Genomic DNA, 21,209 nt, shown 5'->3' with positions numbered 1-21,209 from the left:
CCTTCGGGACTAACACTTTTGGCTGCAGAGAACAGTGTCTATCCCCTAACTATCTTCTTCTTCTTAGGCAATCCCTTGGAACTGAGGATGACTTGCTTCCACACTAAAAATGAGTTTTCAGGTGACTGATGAGTCCAATGAGGGACCTACAGTCTCTGTCACAGGTGGGGCAGATGGTGGTTGAACGGGTGGGTGGGGGGCTTGGGTTGACGTGCGCTTCATCCGCTGTTTGCGCTTGGCTCCCGTTTGCTCCCGGCGAAGAGACTCGAGGTCTTCGGCGCCTTCTTGGATGCTTCTCCTCCACTTTGTGCGGTCTTGGGCCAGGGATTCCCAGGTGTCGATGGGGATGTTGCACTTTTTCAAGGAGGCTTTGTGGGTGTCCTTGAAGCATTTCCTCTGCCCACCTGGGGCTCTCCTGTCATGTTGGAGCTCCGAGTAGAGTGCTTGTTTTGTGAATCTCGTATCGGGTATGCGGACGATGTGGCACGTCCATCGGAGCTGATCGAGCGTTGTCAAAGCTTCGATGCTGGGGATGTTGGCCTGAGCGAGAACACTGATGTCGGCGTGCCTATCCTGCCAATGGATTTGCAGGATCTTGTGGAGGCAGCGTTGGTGGTACCTCTCCAGTGCTTTGAGGTGCCTGTTGTACATGGTCCATGTCTCTGAAGCATACAGGAGGGCTGGTATCACTACTGCTCTGTAGACCATGAGCTTGGTGCTGGGTTTGAGGTCCTGGTCTTCAAACACTCTCTTCCTCAGGCGACCAAAGGCTGCACTGGCACACTGAAGGCATTGTTGGACTTCATCATCGATGTCTGCCCTTGTTGACAGTAGGCTCTCGTGGTATGGAAAGTGGTCCACATTGTCCAAGGCCTCGTCGTGGATTTTGATATACGGGGGGGGGGGGGGGGCAGGTTGGTAGAGGACCTTTGTCTTACGGATGTTTAGTGTAACGCACATGCCCTCATACGCTTCCGTGAAGGTGTTGACAATGATTTGGAGTTCGGCCTCAGTGTGTGCACAGATGCAAGCGTCGTCTGCATACTGTAATTCGATGACAGAGGATGGGATGACCTTGGATCTGGACTGGAGGTGACGGAGGTTGAACAGTTTCCCGTTTGTTGTGTAGATTAGCTCCACTCCAGCCAGGCGCTTACTGAGGGCGAGATGGAGCATTGCAGCCAGGAAGATCGAGAAGAGCATTGGTGCGATGACACAGCCTTGCTTGACCCCGGTCCGTACGTGAATTGAGTCTGTGGTGAATTAGTTGGTCGGGATCACGGCTTGTATGTCGTCGTGAAACAGGTGGAAGATGATGACAAACTTTTGAGGGCAGCCGAATTTGAGGAGGACACTCCATAATCCCTCACAGTTGACAGTGTCGAAGGCCTTTGTGAGGTCAAAGAAGGCCACGTACAGTGGTTGGTGTTCCCTGCATTTCTCTTGTAGTTGACGCGAGGTGAAGATCATGTCCATTGTGCCCCTTAGTGGGCAGAATCCATATTGTGACTCTGGGAGGAGCTCTTCAGCCACTGGGAGAAGGCGATTGAGGAGGATACTTGCGATGACTTTCCCTGTGACAGACAGCAGGGAAACTCCTCTGTAATTACCTCAATCGGACTTGTCACCTTTCTTGAAGATGGTCACGATTATGGCGTCTCTCAGATCCCCTGGCATGCTCTCCTCCTTCCAAATAAGAGAAATGAGTTCATGTATTCGCGCCAATAGTGCTTCTCCGCCATGTTTTAGCGCCGCAAATGGGATTGCCTCTGCTCCTGAGACCTTGTTGTTCTTCAGTTGTCGGATGGCCTTTCCAACCTCATGCCGGGCTGGGGTTGTGCTGAGGTGGTGGCGGGTAGCATGCTGCGGGATGGAGTTGAAGACACTCGCGTCGAAGACAGAATCTCGGTTAAGGAGATCTTCGAAGTGTTCCTTCCAGCGAGCACTGACTGCCTCTCTGTCCTTGATGAGTACCTCTCCGTTCTTGGCCCGCAGTGGGGTATGGCCTTGGGTGCTTGGGCCGTAGGTGGTCTTGACTGCGCTAAAGAATCCATGCATGTCGTGGTTGTCGGCTAGCTGCTGGATGTCCTGCGCTTTAACCCACCATCTGTTCTTTAGGTCGTGAGTTTTTTGTTGGACCTCTGCCTTCAGGCATCTGTAGAGCTGCTTTTTTGCTCTCGAGTTCTGTTGCTGTTTCCAGATCAGGAATGCCTTGCGCTTGCGACTTATTAGCTCCTGGATTTCCTGGTCGTTCTCGTCGAACCAGTCTTGGTGTTTCCTAGTCGAGTGACCGAGCGTCTTTTAACAGGTGCTGATTATGGAGGCCTTGAGTGCAGACCAGGCGCTGTGGACACTCTGTTTCTGAATCACTGGGAGTCGTCAGGTTGGTTGTGAGGCGCAGGCTGAATAGGGCTTTTTTAGCAGGGTCTTTGAGTTCTCCATGTTGATTTTTCTGCGGCATTGCTTCTGTTGCCACCGCTGTTTTGGGGCTACATTGATGGGGATGACAGAGCGGATTAGGCGGTGGTCTGTCCAGCAGTCGTCAGCTCCTGTCATGGCGCGGGTGATGCGGATATCCTTGCAGTCCCTCGCTCGGATGATGACGTAGTCCAGCAGATGCCAGTGCTTGGAACGAGGGTGTTGCCATGAAGCCTTGTACTTGTGTCTCTGACGGGATAAGGTGTTGGTTATGACAAGGCCATGTTCTAAGCATTTCGTCAGGAGGAGTGTACCATTGGAGTTGGCTTTCCATACCCCCTCTCTGCCGATCACACCTCCCCAGAGGTCTGTGTCCTTTCTAACTCTGTCGTTACAGTTGCCAAGGAGGATCAGCTTGTCGCCCGTTGGGACTCGGGACAGGGATTGTTCGAGGCTGGAGTAGAATTCCTCTTTGGTCTCGTCTGTGACTTCCAGTGCTGGGCGTATGCATTGATGACCGTAGCGCACTGGTTCTGGGCTAGGTTGAGCCGTAGAGTCATGAGGTGTTCGTTTATTCCACAAGGGGAGTCTCAGATGTTCAGCCAGCTTATTTTTTATGGCAAAGCCTACGCCATGGAGGCGGCGTTCTTCAGGTTTGCTTTTCTAGAAGAAGGTGTAACCACCACCTTGCTCCTTGAGCTGGCCTTCCTCTGCCTGGCAGGTGTCGCTTAGGGCGGTGATGTCTGTCAAAACGTCTGAGCTCCTGGGCAATGATAGCAGTACGGCGTTCCGGTCTGTCGCTGTTGGGGCTGTCCATGAGGGTCCTGACGTTCCAGGTCCTGAACTTCATTTTAAAGGGTGGAAGATGCCTGTGTGTGAATTGTTTTAAAGTGGGGTGGCCGTTGCACACCAGCTACCACACGGGCTTGACAGAGCAAGGTCTTGGTCCAATGGCAAGGGGATCCAAGATGATTGGAGACCAGGCTCTGCTGCAACGGCCTAGCGCGCACACAAACATATTCCTACTGTCCTCCTCCCTCCTTCCCATGGGTCCTCTCTGCCTGGGTTTCATAGGCTGCAGTGTGGTCCTCCCGACCCCGCTGCTGGTCCACTCTGCGCCACTCCTGGGACTCGTCCTCGTTCCTGGGCCTCGACCTCGCTCTTGGGTCCTGACCTCGCTCCTTGGCCTCCCCCCTAACAAGACTGTCCGCTACCACATTTCTTTTTGCTCCCCCCACTTGAATGGCTCCCTGTACCACGGTTCTGTGGTCAGTTTGCTCATCCTCCCTGCAGTCCCTGCAACGGTGACCAGTTTTTGCTGGCAGACAGTTCACAGCTTTCAGGGCTCCCCTGTCACTTGAAATGGACAACACAACTCTAACTGCTTTCCTTTCAAACCTGAGCTCTGGAGGAGTGTCCCTTAGACATTTCCACGTAGCTGTGTCTCGACTTGTGACTGTGGGTGATATACTGATATAGACAGAACAGCGCTGGTGCTACCTAACATCTGTAGCAGATCTTCTCGGTTCCTGCTCCTCATCCTCTACTAAATCAAGTGACCGGGGAAGCAATCTTGTAACTGTAATCTGTCTATCAGCAAAAACTGTTGAACACTGCTGCTGTTAGCTTAATATTTTGATGTGCAAGAACTTGATCTGAGTTTCAGTGCTCGTTTCATATGCGGTACATGAAAAAAGCAAAACAATGATGTATATCCACAGATGAAGCAGAGTATTTAGGACTGGTGGCCTCCTGTAGCTGTTTTGCCTGAGGCCTGTGGCAACAGTTAACTTTCTTTCTCCAGCTTCCAGACATCAAGCCCCATCTAGGGCCAGTTCTGCACCAGAGGAACATAAGAACATAAGAAATAGGAGCAGGAGTAGGCTATTTGGCCCTTCGAGCCTGCTCCGCCATGCAATAAGATTATGGTTGATCTTCTACCTCATCTCCACTTTCCTGCACTATCCCCATATCCCTTGATTCCCTTAATATTCAAAAATCTATTGATCTCTGTCTTGAATATACTCAATGACTGAGCCTCCACAGCCCTCTGGGGTAGAGAATTCCAAAGAATCACCATCCTCTTGAGTGAAGAAATTTCTCCTCATCTCAGTCCTAAATGGACAACCCCTTATTCTGAGACTGTGACCCCTGGTTCTAGACTCCCCAGCCAGGGGAAACATCCTCCCTGCAGCTACCCTGTCAAGCCCTGTAAGAATTTTGTATGTTTCAATGAGATCACCTCTCATTCTTCTAAACTCTAGAGAATATAGGCCAAGTCTACTCAATCTCTCCTCAGGACAATCCCCCCATCCCAGGAACCAGTCTGGTGAACCTTTGTTGCGCTCTCTCTATGGCAAGTATATCTTTCCTTAGGTAAGGAGACCAAAACTGTACACAATACTCCAGGTGTGGCCTCACTAGGACCCTATATAATTGCAATAAGATGTCTTTACTCTTATACTCAAATCCTCTTGTAATAAAGGCCAACATACCATTTGCTTTCCTAATTGCTTGCTGTATCTGCATGTTAACTTTCAGTGATTCATGCACAAGGACACCCAGGTCCCTCTGAACACCAACATTTCCCAATTTCTTACCATTTAAAAATACTCTGTTTTTCCTACCAAAGTGGATAACTTCACATTTCTCCACATTATATTCCATTTACCATGTTCTTGCCCACTCACTTAGCCTGCCTATACCCCCTTGAAGTCTCCTTGCATCCTCCTCACAGCTTACATTCCCACCCAGCTTTGTATCATCAGCAAACTTGGATATATTGCATTTGGCCCCCTCATCCAAATCATTGATGTAGATTGTGAACAGCTGAGGCCCTAGCACTGACCCTACTAGTTACAGCCTGCCAACCCGAAAATGACCTGTTTATTCCTACTTTCTTTTTTCTGTCCGTTAACCAATCCTCAATCCATGCTAGTATATTACTCCCAATCCCATGAGCCCTAATTTTGTTTAATAACCTCTTGTATGGCACCCTATCGAATGCCTTCCAAAAATCCAAATACACCACATCCACTGGTTCCACCTTATCTATTCTGCTAGTTACAACCTCAAAAAACAGATTTGTCAAACACGATTTCCCTTTCATATTATCATAGTAACATAGAGATAGGAACAGGAGTAGGCCATTCGGCCCTTCGAGCCTGCTCCGCCATTCAATGAGATCATGGCTGATCCTCGTCTGAGATCATAGCTGATTTTACCAGTTCAGTACCCCGTCCCCGCCTTTTCTCCGTAACCCTTAATCCCCTTAGCCTTCAGAAATATATCCAATTCTCTCTTGAAAATATTTATTGAATTAGCCTTCACAGCCCTCTGTGGCAGGGAATTCCACAGGCTCACCACTCTTTGAGTGAAGAAATTCTTCCTCATCTCTGTTTTAAATGATTTGCCCGCTATTTTTAGACTGTGGCCCCTGGTTCTGTGCTCCCTGGCCATTGGAAACATTCTCTCTGAATTCAGCCTGTCCAGGCCTGCCATAATTTTATATGTTTCGATGAGATCCCCTCTCAATCTTCTAAACTCCAGTGAGTACAAGCCCAAACTATTTAATCTCTCTTCGTAGGTCATTCCCGCCATTCCAGGTATCAGCCTGGTGAATCGCCGTTGCACTCTTTCCATGGCAAGAACATCCTTCCGCAGATGGGGCGACCAAAACTGTACACAATACTCCAGATGCGGTCTCACCAGCACCTTGTACAGCTGTAGTAAGGTATCCCTATTCCTATACTCGAACCCCCTTGATATGAAGGCCAACATACCATTTGCCTTCTTAATCGCCTGTTGCACCTGCATGCTCTCCTTCAGTGACTGGTGCACAAGAACACCCAGGTCCCTCTGCACTTCCCCATCTCCCAATCTATTGCCATTTAGATAATAATCTACCCTCCTGTTTTTACCCCCAAAGTGGATAACCTCGCATTTATCCACATTATAGTGCATCTGCCACGTATCCGCCCATTCCCCCAACCTGTCCAAATCGCACTGTAGCCTCCTGACATCCTCATCAGAGCCCACCCCTCCTCCTAGTTTAGTGTCGTCAGCGAATTTGGAAATATTGCATCCAATTCCCTGATCCAGATCATTTATATATATTGTGAACAGCTGGGGTCCCAGGACAGATCCTTGCGGCACCCCGCTGGTCACTGCCTGCCACTCTGAAAACGAGCCGTTTATTCCAACTCTCTGTTTTCTATCCGCCAGCCAGTTCTCTATCCACGTTAATACTTTGCCCCCAATCCCAATCCTATTATTATTTTCTGTGCCCTGTTACCACGTCCTTAATAATAGATTCTAGCATTTTCCCTACTACTGATGTCAGGCTAACTGGTCTGTAGTTCCTCATTCTCTCTCTCCCTCCTTTCTTAAATAGTGGGGTTACATTTGCTACCTCCCAATCCGTGGGAACCATTCTAGAATCTATGGAATTTTGGAAAATGACAACCAATGCATCCAGTATTTCTATAGCCAACTATTTCAAAACCCTAGGATGTAGGCCATCTGGTCCAGGGGATTTATCAGCCTTCAGTCCCATTAATTTCTCCAGTACTACTTTTACTAATAATACCTTTCACTTCCTCATTCTTGCTAGACCCTTGGTTGTCCACTATTTCTGGGAAGTTTTTTTGTGTCTTCTTCCGTGAAGACGGACACAAAGGGGGCAATTTTCTGAGCCCCGAAGAAGCGGGAAAATCGGAAAAAATGAGCGGGTTCGGAACCCATCTCTGCGCAATTTTGCTGGTGCCGGTTTTGCAGGGCGGGAAACGGTCCCGCCTCCAGCTGGCCAGAGAGGGTTGTTAAGAACCTTAAATGGTCATTAAGGGCCTCTAATCCTATTTTGTGAGGCCCTCGTTATTTTTCAACCATTTCAGCGTGTTCCACAACCCTCTTAAACCATGCCAGCTAAACCTGGCGGGTTGACAAGTGGGTTGCCTCCTCACAGCTGCAGCTCCACCGTTAAATTAGAGATTTCATCAGGGATTAGTTGCAGGTGGCAGAACTTTGCTTCAAAGATCTTTCAGCACTTTTCGCAGGCCTTTGCAAATATGGCAGGCATGCCAATGGTGCAGGGCCTCATAGACTGCACACATGTGGCCCTTAGGGCACCCCATCACAACCCAGCTGTCTTTGTCAACCGAAAGGGCTTCCACTCCCTCAACGTACAGCTGACGTGCAACCACAAGAAGGAGTATTTGCATGTTTGCGCCAAGTTCTGTGGTAGTTGCCATGACTCATCATCCTGCAGCACTCTAGTGTTCCTCCGTTTTTCAATCCACCAAACAAACTTAACGGATGGCTCCTTGGTGACAAAGGCTACCCCCTGAAGAAGTGGCTAATGATACTGATCAGGAGGCCAACTAACAAGGCTGAAGAGCGCTATGCCAGCCACACTTCGACCAGGTCCATCATCCAGCAAACCATTGGGTTGTTGATGATGCGCTTCTGATGCCTTGACTGATCAGCTGGAGCCCTGCAGTATACCCCATACAGGGCCTCCAGAATGGTCGTGGTCTGCTGTGCACTGCACAACATCACACCGTCGTGGCTTGCAGCTTCCTGATGAGCAAGTGGCTCAGTTCCAGGCCTCCTCAGATGAGGATGATGAGGAGGAGCTGGAGCAGGAGGAGGACAGAGCGCCGGTCTATCGACCAGCAGCAGCGGCAGCACGCGAGCACATGGCTGCCCGTGATGCAAGGGATGAACTTATCCTGGCCAGATTTGTACAGGTTGCCCAAGTTGGCACATGTCCTTGGCTCCATCTTAAGACATCATAGACAATGGCCATGACTCTCTGGCCTCCTTTTACTCTGGCCACCAACCTGATAACGCAAGTGTCGCGGAGCCCGCAATGTGGAGCTGCCTAAGGCGAAAGAACAGATGCCATGACGCCAACATTTTGCCATCAAATCATTTTAATGCTTTCCAACAGGGATAGCATTTCATCAATACACAGAAACATTCACCCAATCTGCACATAAATCTGGAGGTTATATCCCTTGCCAGCTGGACCCACATAACCTTGGTTTCTTCGGGAGGCCTCTTCCTCCCAGATGAGTGGAAGAGCACCTCCCTGCTAGCTCTCACCCCCCTCAACCAACATTTGCAGCGCTTCATCCGAGAACCTCCGGGGGGGGGGGGGCCTTGCCTTGGAATTGGACATAGTGGTTTCTCAGAATATGTTGCAGGTGGTGCAGCATTGGCAGAAATCCAGTGGAATGATCCGAGGCAGCAAGCAGCCCTTAAAAGAGGCTGCAAAAGTGATGTCAGCAGAGGCGAGTTTCAGTCCCAAAACATTAATTGACCAAGGGCAACCCACACCTCTGAAATCAAGTGGCCAATTAGGAGAAGATCTCAATTTTTTTCAAATCTATCAGTGGAGGCAGGTTTCGAACCCACTCAAACAAAACCCGCCTCCAGTGAGAAAATCGCCCCCAAAGTATGTGTTTAATTTCTCTGCCATTTCCTTATTCCCCATTATAATTTCTCCTGTCTCAGCCTGTAAGGGACCCACATTTACTTTTGCTAATCTTTTCCTTTTTACATACCTATAGAAGCTTTTACACTCTTTTTATGTCTCTTGCACGTTTACTCTCATTCTATTTTCCCTTTCTTTATCAATTTCTTGGTCCTCCTTTGTTGAATTCTAAAATCCTCCCAATCCTCAGGCTTACTACTCTTTTTTGGCAGCATTATAAGCCTCTTCCTTAGATCTAACACTATCTTTAACTTCTCTTGTTAGGAATGGCGAGCCTAGGGTAATGACCTGAATTTAGGTGGGGTCAGGTTAGGTGGAATGCACTTTGGATACAATCTGCCTGACTTGTACCCAGGGAGGGTGGGTGAGGGGGAAAATGAGGAATATTAACCCTCATAAATCCATCTAATCTGACTTCCTCCTATCCTCGCAGTTATATCCAGTAATGCTTTTATCTTCAAGATACTTGTTTAATCTTGCCCTGAAGTGATCTAAGAGCTCCTACATCCTCCCTCTTCTCACTATACTTGTGTTTCCTGATTCTGCTGTCTCTTGCCAATTCAAATAGCCCTTTATCCCCTGAGCCTTATTAATTTTAAACTTCAATCATATTCCCCCTCAATCTCATTAACTTCATTCATCACATTGAGGAACAAGCTTTGATAAAATGAGGGATCATAATATTACTTGATTGTAGCATTTGATGTGATTTTAAGATATGATGCTCCAAAAGGCTTGTATGGGAAATAAAGTCACATGTAACCAGATGCAGATTTAATTGCTTATTTAATCAGAGGTGGAGTTCTGCATTCTTTGTTAATGTTCAGTTGCATTTGCTGAAAATTACAATTTCCATAAATACTGGACGAAGATTTGCCTACTTTTTATGAATCTAGGACAAGTAAAGGCCATCAGGCCTACAGACTTGTCCCCATCCTTCAGTTGATTTCATCCCTGTGCATAACCATTCCTTCCCCTATTTCCTGAGAAAGACAAAAAAATTGTAGTCAATTCAGGATTGCATGGTCAAAAATTCTTCTCTGGTCGTGGCATGCATGATGAGGCAACTTCTTAGAATCACTAATTATTTTGTAGAATGATTTACTCTTGCCTTCCACATGTTGTGAGCACCTCATTTTCCAGAAATCCATCGGTTACAAATTTGGGTCTGCCATAGATACCTTCTTGGGTTCAGTGGCGTTAGTCACTTCCGTAAGCTGCCTGAGAACTTTACTTTTATGGGAGTTCACTCTCGCTGTCCTGTATCTGTTTGTATAATACCAGAAGAATCACATCCTCTTGTGATCTGGAGCAGATATTTGTGTCATTTGCACATTTATTTCTTCAATCTGTTCAAAGATGTACCAGATTAACATTAGGTGAAGTGAGACTCAATACTAATTGGTACAACTTATATCTTTATGTAATGATACAAAATAAAGAACATGCCATGCTTCACCACATCAGTGGGTCAATTTACTTGATTTAAACATTCCTAACTATTCTCCAGCATTTCTAACCTCCTTCACCTTGGCAAAAGCCCTCACAGCATTCCCTTTAACAAACCTGACTGCTGACCATTTAACATCTTTTTTGAAAGGTTGTAATAGATCAGACTTTATTGCCTCCTCCGGAATCATGTTCCACAGGCCAACACCTTCTTGGAAAAGTAAGACTTCTGACATAAAACTCCAAACCGGTGCTTCCTCAATTTGTTTGGGTGGCCAGTAGTTCAGCTTGATACCACCACCACCATATAAACATAGAAGATAGGAGCAGGAGTAGGCCATTCGGCCCCTCGAGCCTGCTCCGCCATTCAATGAGATCATGGCTGATCATCCAAATTCAGTACCCTGTCCCTGTCTTCTCCCCATATCCCTTTAGCCTTAAGAAATATATCCAACACCACCTTGAAAATATTTAATGGATTGCCCTCCACTGCCTTCTGTGGTAGAGAATTCCACAGGTTCACCACTCTCTGGGTGAAGAAATTCCTCCTCATCTTTGGCCTAAATGGCTTACCCCTTATCCTTAGACTGTGACCCCTGGTTCTGGACTCCCCGGCCATCGGGAACATCCATTCTGTCCAGTCCTGTTAGAATTTTATACGTTTCAATGAGATCCCCTCTCATTCTTCTAAACTCCAGCGAGTACAAGCCCAATCGACCCAATCTCTCCTCCTACGTCATTCCTGCCATCCCAGGTATCAGTCTGGTGAATCTTCGCTGCACTCCCTCCATGGCAAGAACATCCTTCCTCAGATAAGGCGACCAAAACTGCACACAATACTCAAGGTGTGGTCTCACCAAGGCCCTGTACAACTGCAGCAAGACATCCTTGTTCCTGTACTCGAACCCTCTCGCTACGAAGGCCAACATACCATTTGCCTTCGTAACCGCCTGCTGCACCTGCATGCTTATCTTCAGCGACTGGTGCACAAGGACACCCAGGTCTCGTTGCACTTCCCCTTCTCCCAATCTATTGCCATTCAGATAATAATCTGCCTTCCTGTTTTTGCCACCAAAGTGGATAACCTCGCATTTATCCACATTATACTGCATCTGCAATGCATCTGCCCAATCACCCAACCTGTCCAAATCATACTGGAGTTTCTCGGCACACACGCCCACCCAGCTTTGTGTCGTCTACAAACTTGGAGATATTACATCTAGTTCCCTCGTCTAGATCGTCCTAGGACCGATCCCTGCGGTACCCCACTAGTCACTGCCTGCCACTCGGAAAAAGACCCGTTTATTCCAACTCTTTGCTTCCTGTCTGCCAACCAGTTCTTTATCCAAGTCAGTACCTTGCCCCCAAGCCCATGTGCCTTAACTTTATACGCTAATCTCTTATGCGGGACCTTATCAAAAGCCTTCTGAAAGTCCAAATACACCACATCCACTGGTTCTCCCTTATCTATTCTACCAGTTACATCCTCAAAAAATTCCAGTAGATTAGTCAAGCACGATTTACCTTTTGTAAATCCATGTTGACTTTGTCCGATCCTGTCACTGTTTTCCAAGTGCTCTGCTATTACATCTTTTATAATGGACTCTAGCATTTTCCCCACTACTGATTTCAGGCTTAACGGTCTATAATTCCCTGTTTTCTCTCTACCACCTTTTTTTGAATAGTGGGGTAACATTAGCTACCCTCCACCCCATGGGAACTGTTCCAGAGTCTATCGAATTTTGGAAGATGACCAGCAATGCATCTACTATTTCTAGGGCCACTTCCTTAAGTACCCTAGGATGTAGATTATCAGACCCTGGGGATTTATCGGCCTTCAATCCCGTCAATTTCCCTAACACAATTTCCCTACAAATACTGATTTCTTTCAGTTCCTCCCTCTCATTAGACCCTATGTTCCCCAACATCTCTGGGAGGTTATTTGTGTCCTCCTTTGTGATGACAGAACCAAAGTATGTATTTAATTGATCTGCCATTTCTTTGTTCCCCATTATAAATGCCCCTGATTCTGACTGCAAGGGACCTACACTTGACTTCACCAATCTTTTTCTCTTCACATATCTATAAAAGCTTTTACAGTCAGTTTTTATGTTCCCTGCAAGCTTACTCTCATACTCTATTTCCCCCCTTTTAATTAATCCCTTTGTCCTCCTTTGCTGAATCCTAAACTGCACCCAATCCTCAAGTTTACTGCTTTTTCTGGCCAATTTATATGTCTTCTCCTTGGATCTTATGCTATCCCTAATTTCCCTTGTTAGCCGTGGTTGAGTCACCTTTTTTGTTTTATTTTTATGCCAAACAGGGATGAACAAATTCTGTAGTTCATCCATGCGATCTTTGAATGTTTGCCATTGCCTATCCACTGTCAACCCTTTTGAGTGCCATTCCCCAATCAATCCTACCCAACTCGTGCCTCATACCATCGTAGTTTCCTTTATTTAAATTCAGGACCCTAGTCTCTGAGTCAACTACTTCACTCTCCATCTTAATGAAGAATTCTATTATATTATGATCGCTCCGACCCAAGGTGCCTCGCACAACAAGGGCGGCACGGTGGCATAGTGGTTAGCACTGTTGCCTCACAGCGCCAGGGACCCGGGTTCAAATCCGGCCTCGGGTGACTGTCTGTGTGGAGTTTGCACATTCTCCCCGTGTTTGCGTGGGTTTCCTCCGGGTGCTCCGGTTTCCTCCCACTGTCCAAAGATGTGCGGGTTAGTTTGATTGGCCAGGATAAAAAATTGGCCCTTAGTGTTAGAGGGGTTTAAATACGTGGGGTTACGGGGATAGGGCTTGGGTGTGATGGCTGTCGGTGTAGGGACCGGGCGCTAGGGTTTGGATGATCAGCCATGATCTCGTTGAATGGCGGAGCAGGCTCGAAGGGCCGAATGGCCTACTCCTGCTCCTATCTTCTATGTTTCTATTGCTAATTAATCCTTTCTCATTACATAATACCCAGTCTAAGATGGCCTGATCTCTAGTTGGTTCCTCGACATATTGGTCCAGGAAACCATCTCATATACACTCCAGGAATTCTTCCTCCACAGTATTGTTACTAATTTGTTTAGCCCAATCTATATGTAGATTAAAGTCACCCATGATAACTGCTGTGCTCTTATTGCACGCGTCACTAATTTTATGCCATCCCCAACCTCCGCATTACTGTTTGGGGGTCTGTATACCACTCCTATTAATGTTTTCTGCCCTTTGGTATTTCTCAGTTCTACCCATACAGATTCCACATCATCAGAGCTAATATCCTTCCTTTCAATTGTGTTAATCCCCTCTTTAACCAGCAATGCTACCCCACCTCCTTTTCCTTTTCCTTTTTGCCTATCTTTCCTGAATATTGAATACCCCTGGATGTTGAGTTCCCAGCCTTGGTCACCCTGGAGCCATGTTTCCGTAATCCCAATCATATCACATCCGTTTACCTCTATTTGCGCAGCTATTTCATCCACCTTGTGTCTTAATGCGAGGAGCATTCGTAATAAGGTCTTCAGGCTTGTTTTTTTTAACACTCTTGCACCTTTTAGAATTATTATTTACTGTGGCCATGTTTGATTTAAACCCTTGATTTCTCTGACTGCCAGCATCGCAACAGCAACTTACATTTTTATAGAGGAAAATCCAGGACACAATAACAGAGTAACTTGATTGTCACTGGGGACCAGTGCAAAATTGGTGATGTGCCTACGATGCGCGGACAAAGAAGCTCACTGCAAATTGGGCCTCGGGCTTCATCTCTATAATACCAGCGAGCTGCAGAGACCAATCGGGCACCTGATGCAGCTCACCTGTGAGGGCCTTCCCAAAATCATCCAGCTTGCCATCTGAACCGGCCCGCAGATAAGCCTGGAGGGAGGTGGCGAGCGTGGCCTAGTAATGGCATGCTGTAGATTCAGGAGGAGCATTTCTGTTCTCTCTGGCTCCAGATTTAAAGTAGGTGAACAAAGTGAAAAAGGAAAAACTTGCCTCCTCTTCTGCGGCCTCCAGTGGTCCCTTTTAAGGACCGCTGGTTAGGTCGCTGTAGACCTACAAAAACGAAGTGAAGTGTGCCCGGCGCATGCTCCACCCAGTTTTGGCAGAATTTGACAGAGTCCTGAAATAGGCATGAATCTCTTGATTAACATATTCACGATCTTAATGTCTGTTTTAAATGGGTGCCCAGGTACTTGAAAGTCACTAGCTGCCAACTGTTGGATCGTGAGTAGAAATTGGTGCCTCTGATGTGTTGTTTTGTGCCTTAAAAAAAAAAAAAAAAACCAGGTGCACAGGATCCAATTTCTTTCACATTGTCCTTCCTAATGCTGGGGGACCAAACTTGGACAAATGATGGGATACTAGAGCCTTGTATATCCCAATATTGTGATCACAGTCTTGTAGTGACTAGTCTGGGTAATACAGCACAGGGCCAATTTGCTTAGGATGTGCTCCACGTACTGAATATGAACTTTCAGGGATTGGCTAATGATTGCTCCCAAAATCTTTCTCCCTCACAATTACTTTTAACTGATACCCACTTATTATGTGTATTTATATACATAACTGCACAATTACCTACATTTGAAGGATTTTTTCCCAGTCTTGGAGTCACTTCCCCAATCTATTCAAATCCAGCTGCAGTCTATTTCCCTCTGCAGTACGGGTTAGGGTTGCGGTGTATCTGCCAATGTAACTACTGTGGTGCCTATAAGAACATATGAACATAAGAAATAAGAGCAGGAGTAGGCCATACGGCCCCTCGAGCCTGCTCCACCATTCAATAAGATCGTGGCTGATCATCAACCTCAACTCCACTTTCCCGCCCGATCTCCATATCCCTTGATTTCCCTAGAGTCCAAAAATCAATCTATATCTCAGCCTTGAATATACTCAAAGACTCAGCATTCACAGCCCTCTAGGGCAGAGAATTCCAAAGATTCACAACCCTCTGAGCGAAGAAATTTCTCCTCATCTCAGTCTTAATGGCCTACCCCTTATCCTGAGACTATGCTCCCTAGTCCTAGACACTCCAGCCAGGGGAAACAACCTCTCCGCATCTACCCTGTCAATCCCTTCCAGACTCTTGTATGTTTCAATGAGATCACCTCTCATTCTTCTAAACTCCAGAGAGTATAGGCCCATTCTGCACAATCTCTCATCATAGGACAACCTCTCATCCCAGGAATCAATCTAGTGAACCTTCGTTGCACCGCTTCCCAGGCAAGTATATCCTTCCTTAGATAAGGAGACCAAAACTCTGCACAGTACTCCAGGTGTGGGCTCACTAAGGCCCTGTACAATTGTAGCAAGACTTCCTTACTCTTATACTCCAACCCCCTTGCAATAAAGGCCAACATGTCATTTGCCTTTCTTATTGCTTGCTGTGCCTGCATGCTAACTTTCTGTGTTTCTTGCACGAGGACACCCAAATCTCTCTGAACACCAACATTTGAAAGTTTCCCACCATTTAAAAAATTTAAATATTCTGTTTTTCTATGCCCTCCTCCAGATCATTAATGAATGTAGTGAGCAGAAAGGGACCTGGCAATGAATCGTGGGGCAATGCACTTGTGGTTGGCTGTCACTGGGAAGCTACCCTGTTTAAAAGACAGTTGTACACAGTCACCTTGTTACACTTAAAAAAAACTAAATCCTCATTTGATTCCCCAAACCACAAGACCTAATTTCCTTACACAATCCCTTATGTGGCGCTTTATTAAAAGCTTTTTGGAAATTCAAGTAGATGATGTCTACTGGGTCTGCATGATGGGCCATTCTAATCATCCCTTCAAAATTTGTAGTGACATTGTAAATGCATTCGTTATAATAGCATTTATTAATTTGCTGTAAATGCTAAACAGAAGAAATCTTCTCCCATTGTATTAACTCACATTTTATCAGAAGGCTTGTGGGAAGGGCTTTCAGGAAATAATGCACAACATGCATAATAATGTTCCTCCTAATTTTAAATTTTCAGTTTTATGGCTATGCACTTTGAAATGGATTAATTTAAATTGAAAGGTTTTCAGTATATGTCAAAGTTTAAGTGATCAGGGACCGGTTACATTTATTGTTATATTCGATTGAAGTTCAAGATATTAGTTAATATATTATTGAATTTCAGGTATATGGCACCAGAAATTCTTGATGATACTATCAATATGAGGCATTTTGACATGTTCAAACGTGTAGACATATATGCCTTGGGTCTGGTATATTGGGAGATAGCACACAGATGTTCTGCTGGAGGTAATCAATTTTGAGATTTGAAAACTGGGAGCATGCATTTTACCAATGGTTGGTTGGTGTACAAAACTGATAATTTGCTTTAGAGCACTCAGTACATTTATGACATTAACTTTTGCACAGTACTTGCTTTAGTTCTTTAAGCAGTGTGATCTTTGACATTTAACATTTGTAGGCTTGAGAATGGAATGTAACACATCTCAAGTAAAACTTTTCATTACCATTGCTGTACTCCATACTATTAATAGTCAAGCTTACCAAATATTAGATATTAGATACAACAAAGTGCTCCATAGTTCACAATCAAAACTTGCCCAGTTCCTTGCTGATAAAGTTAAAGCAAAAAAAAACCTCAACAACCTACTATCCAAATTCACCAAAATTGCACAAATGCCATAGAGCAGGTAATAAACTTGGGACATTCCTATTATGTCCTCAGCAACTCTCTGTCTTAACCAACTGAGGGAGCTGAATATTTTAATTCTTATTTGATGAATTCTAGATGCTCCTCTATCTCCTTTTATAAACCTCTGAATTACTAATCCACAGTAGTCACTGGCTTTGTTAGCTGCTTGATAAACGGTGTAAGGAAGCAATCACAGAAATCACAGAAACCCCACAGTGCAGATAGAGGCCATTTCGGCCCATCGAGCCTGCACTGACACATATCCCACCCGATCCCCGTAACCCCTGCACCAACACATATCCCACCCTATCCCCGTAACCCCACATATTTAATCCCCCTAACACTAAGGGTCAATTTATCATAGCCAATCATCCTAACCCGCACATCTTTGGATGTGTAGTCCCTGCATCCTAACCCGCACATCCCGCATAAAATTTGGAGAATCCTGCACTACCATAGAAACATTCACCCCCTTTAGTTTTTCCACTGCAGTTATCTAGGTAATTGAAATCCACCATGATCAATTTTGTTTGTTGCAGGGTTTCCTGCTGTGTCAAAACCTCTCCGTCTCTTTCTCCTGCTGTTTAGGAAGTCTACTTTAGGCTTGTAATGGCGAAACAACTACTTGTGTTGGCAGTGGGGGTAGGGTAGGGTAGGGGAGGGGGCGGGGGTGGATCCAGTTTACTGTCACCTTCATCTAATTGGTAGAGTCCATTATTAGAAAACATTAACTTGGAACATTTAGCTTTTACATTTAAAGGAAACCAAAGCTCTTTGATAAAATTTGGAGAAGCACCATGAAAATCTTTGTGTGAAGCTAAATAGCCAAGTCAAGGGGTGGAGGCGGGTGGTGGAATGGTGGGAAGGGATTACATATAGAAGTTCAGGTTGAGGAAAGAGCTCTTTATCAGAAATGAGCAGTGCTTTTTTCTTTTTTTCCCCTCAATTTATTTGTATTTTCCTCTTGATTGGGTGCAAGGTGCAGGGGTTTATTGAATATTATGGGGTAGAAATTTGGGTGCACCCATAACTGGGGATGCAAGTAGTAGTCCCTGCATCTGAATAGTGAGGTCCAAGGCACCCTCAATATTGGGCCTTGGGCCTCATTACTATCAAGCCGGCGAAGAATGATCAAAGATCAGGCCACTGCTAGCGTCGCAGCAGCCCCCCAGGGAAGTGAGGATCGGGGGCCTGAGGGAATTGTAGACCGGAGAAATGGGGGGCAGGTGATTAGAGGCTGGGGAGAGGAGTGGAGGCGATTTGGGTGGCATCTCGTGTTCTTTAAATGTGGGGTCAGATTTGAAGGAGATGTTGGTGATGGGTTACTCAAGTGATGGTGGTACTGTTGAAGGTCAGGGCTCGTGGTTGAACCTTTTCCTGTTGGAGATGATTGGCTGGCACATTTGTGGTGCAAATGTAAACTCTCTGTCAGCTCAAACCTGGATGTTGTCAGGTCATGATGTAGACTAGCATGTAAATACACCCATCATTTGTTATATTGTACATATCTATGATTATATGGAGGTGGCTTTTATAATGGTCCAAAATAGAATTTTTGTGGTGTATCTTTAAATGAATTTACTATAATATAAATATATTAATGTTAAAATATTCATAAGAAAGTGGCATATTTGTGGCAGTACGATGATCAATAATGCATATGCCTCTATTTAACACAGGACTCCATGATGAATATCAGCTGCCTTATTATGATCTTGTTCCTTCGGACCCTTCCATAGAAGACATGAAAAAAGTAGTCTGTGATCAAAAACGTAGGCCAAGTATTCCAAATCAATGGCAAAGCTCTGAGGTATGGCTTGCACTGTATGTCAGCTAATATTTGTATTTTTAAATGTATACAATTTTCAGCTAACTTTGTTATTAATGGTGGAGAACATATTAGTGTTCAATACCAGCTTGCATTTATTACCACCAAAGATGTATATTTTCATCAACATGTATTTTCCAAATAGCTCAAGGAAATTCACAAAAGTGGTTTGAAACCATCAATTTACAGATAATGCACACATTATAAAAAGAGCATTTAAACCAAACAATGCTAATTGACTACAAAAAAAAATGATTGGCCCAAAATTTGCGGTCAGTGGCAAAGCAAAGGTGTTCACCGCTGGCCTCGAAGTAAGCTTTGCACAAAGATCTTGCGATCTCTGTGGGTGAATTTCAGGTTTTCCGACGCGTAATTGAAATCAACGGAAGTTAATGGAGATGCCCAGCGAAGAGCTGCTGTGACGTCAACAAGCTGTCAATGCAGAATTCTCAGACAGCGAACCAGGAAATGGGTAAGCTCCTAAAATTCTAACTTTAAAAATAAAAATGTTAGAGCAAAACAAAGATTGGGGCTCTCACATGGGGAAAAGGGAGGCCTGAAATAAAGATGAAAGTTTTGTAAAAATTTTAATTTTTATTACAATGGATAAATTTGATACTGCACAAAATTAAAATGAGTTTTTCAGGGCCATTAACTTTGTTTAGCAGTCATTACGCTGTTAAAACCCCAGTTACACCTAATTCGGAAGGGTCTAACTTTTAGTGGGGCATTTAACAGTGTAATTACCGCGGAAGAGCCAAAGTTTTAATTAGTTTCCATGAATTGAGAGATTACACTGATTGCCAGCTCCTCCACAGCCCACCCTGTGGAGGAGCAGTGAATGACAGACCGCAACTTCAGGATTTCCACATTAGGCTGTGCATGTGCTAAATCCTGAGGCTGCGGTCAGTTTCAAAGGCGAAATGATGGCGAACGCTGCCAGTTTGCTGTCATCAGGATCGCAAATTCCGGGCCATGATTTTCCTCAAACAGAATCAACACAATCTCATCCACTTAATCAGCAAAGTATATAATCAATTATCAATCTTGTCAGCCATTAAGTATACTTAGAACTCACATGCACATCAGGCATTCCATTAATTTCTACTTAATGTGTGAGATGGAGATAAAACAGTAGTTTCAGATCGTGTCTTTCGATCTGTTATAGACTTTGGCCTATTTCCTTCATAAGACAGAAATCTACCTTTCTCCTACCATCTCTCAAGTCCAAAAATTAAACAAGCGTAAACAAAAATGATCTCTGAACTGTGGTCCGACAGTGCTTACTTTGCACAGAAGCGTTCATTAAAGCTGGTCTGAAGTGAATGTTGTCTCCGTGAAACTGCTGCCCCAGAGGGATCAGCTTCCTGCAGCCTTTCTCTTGCAGTTTCAAGGGCAGGTGGACCATGTCTGAAGCTCCCTCATACAGGCTTTGGTGAGGCATTATTGCTACCAACAGTAACATTTACAACCACGCCTTGTGGTCCACAGGAGCTGGGCACAGCCTCTGAGGTGCTATTGATCAGTGTCATCACGGACTGGACAGTTCAAATCAGGTGGTTGAAGCCATGTGAAAGTGTGCTGTTGGAAGCATTTAATGCAGCACAGTTGGCCTCCAGGGCACATCCATAATCTGTCTTGCTGGTAAGAGGGCAGCACAGCTATGCCAAGTAATAGGTGGAAGAACAGGGTAAACAAGTGTGGTATGAAGGCTGATGGTGCGGGAAAAGGAGGAAGGTGCTGGATTTGACTGTGAAATTTGACAAGTTTCATTCCAGGTGGCATGGAGCAGTTGTATGTTCGTGGGAGAGGGGAAACAGTAGTTAGTGTCTCAATAGAGGCCGAGGTAAATGACTTCAGTAGCTGTTAAGGGGGTTGTGGTGGTTTCCCTTCATCTGCCTTCAAAAAAATCACATTGCAAAGGTTTGGGGGCACAGTTCTGAACCCCTCTTAGGTGAACATAAAAGATTTCATGGCACTATTTCGAAGAAGAGTAAGGGAGTTCTCCCCAGCGTCTTGGCTTATATTTATCCCTCAACCAACAGCATTAGAAACAGAATCTCTGGCCATTATCCTATCGCTGTTTGTGGGACCATACTGTCGCAAATTGGCTGCCGTGCTTCCTACGTTACAACAGTGCTTACACTTCAAAAGTACTTCATTGGATGTAAAGCGCTTTGGGACATCCTGAGGTTGTGAAAGGCGCTATATAAATGCAAGTCTTTCTTTCACTCTCTATATCACTAAGTATGATGTATTTACAGCATTCTGCAACAACTACTAAAAGTCAAAATGTAAGATTGTTTTTTTTTTTAGCAATAGCAGTCTTAAGGCTGACCAGTCTGAAACAGCAGATCTGGATG

The 21,209-nt window shown here is 45.3% G+C and overlaps 1 protein-coding gene across 1 annotated transcript in view; it reads left to right on the top strand.

Moving 5' to 3' along the window:
* Positions 1 to 21,209, top strand: part of LOC147120428 (TGF-beta receptor type-1-like) — a 110,567-nt gene that overhangs the window by 67,845 nt on the left and 21,513 nt on the right. Inside the window, exons 7-8 of the mRNA XM_085986326.1 lie at positions 16,491 to 16,615; positions 18,698 to 18,828. Coding sequence (XP_085842452.1) covers positions 16,491 to 16,615; positions 18,698 to 18,828 — 256 coding nt within the window. The remainder of the gene's footprint in view (positions 1 to 16,490; positions 16,616 to 18,697; positions 18,829 to 21,209) is intronic.

Source organism: Somniosus microcephalus, chromosome 4, assembly GCF_052327205.1.
Source record: "Somniosus microcephalus isolate GS21.2 chromosome 4, FLI_Smic_1.0, whole genome shotgun sequence".
Lineage (NCBI taxonomy): Eukaryota > Metazoa > Chordata > Chondrichthyes > Squaliformes > Somniosidae > Somniosus > Somniosus microcephalus.
The sequence above is the reverse complement of the archived record's forward strand: the minus strand, read 5'-3'. Positions and strand labels throughout refer to the sequence as shown.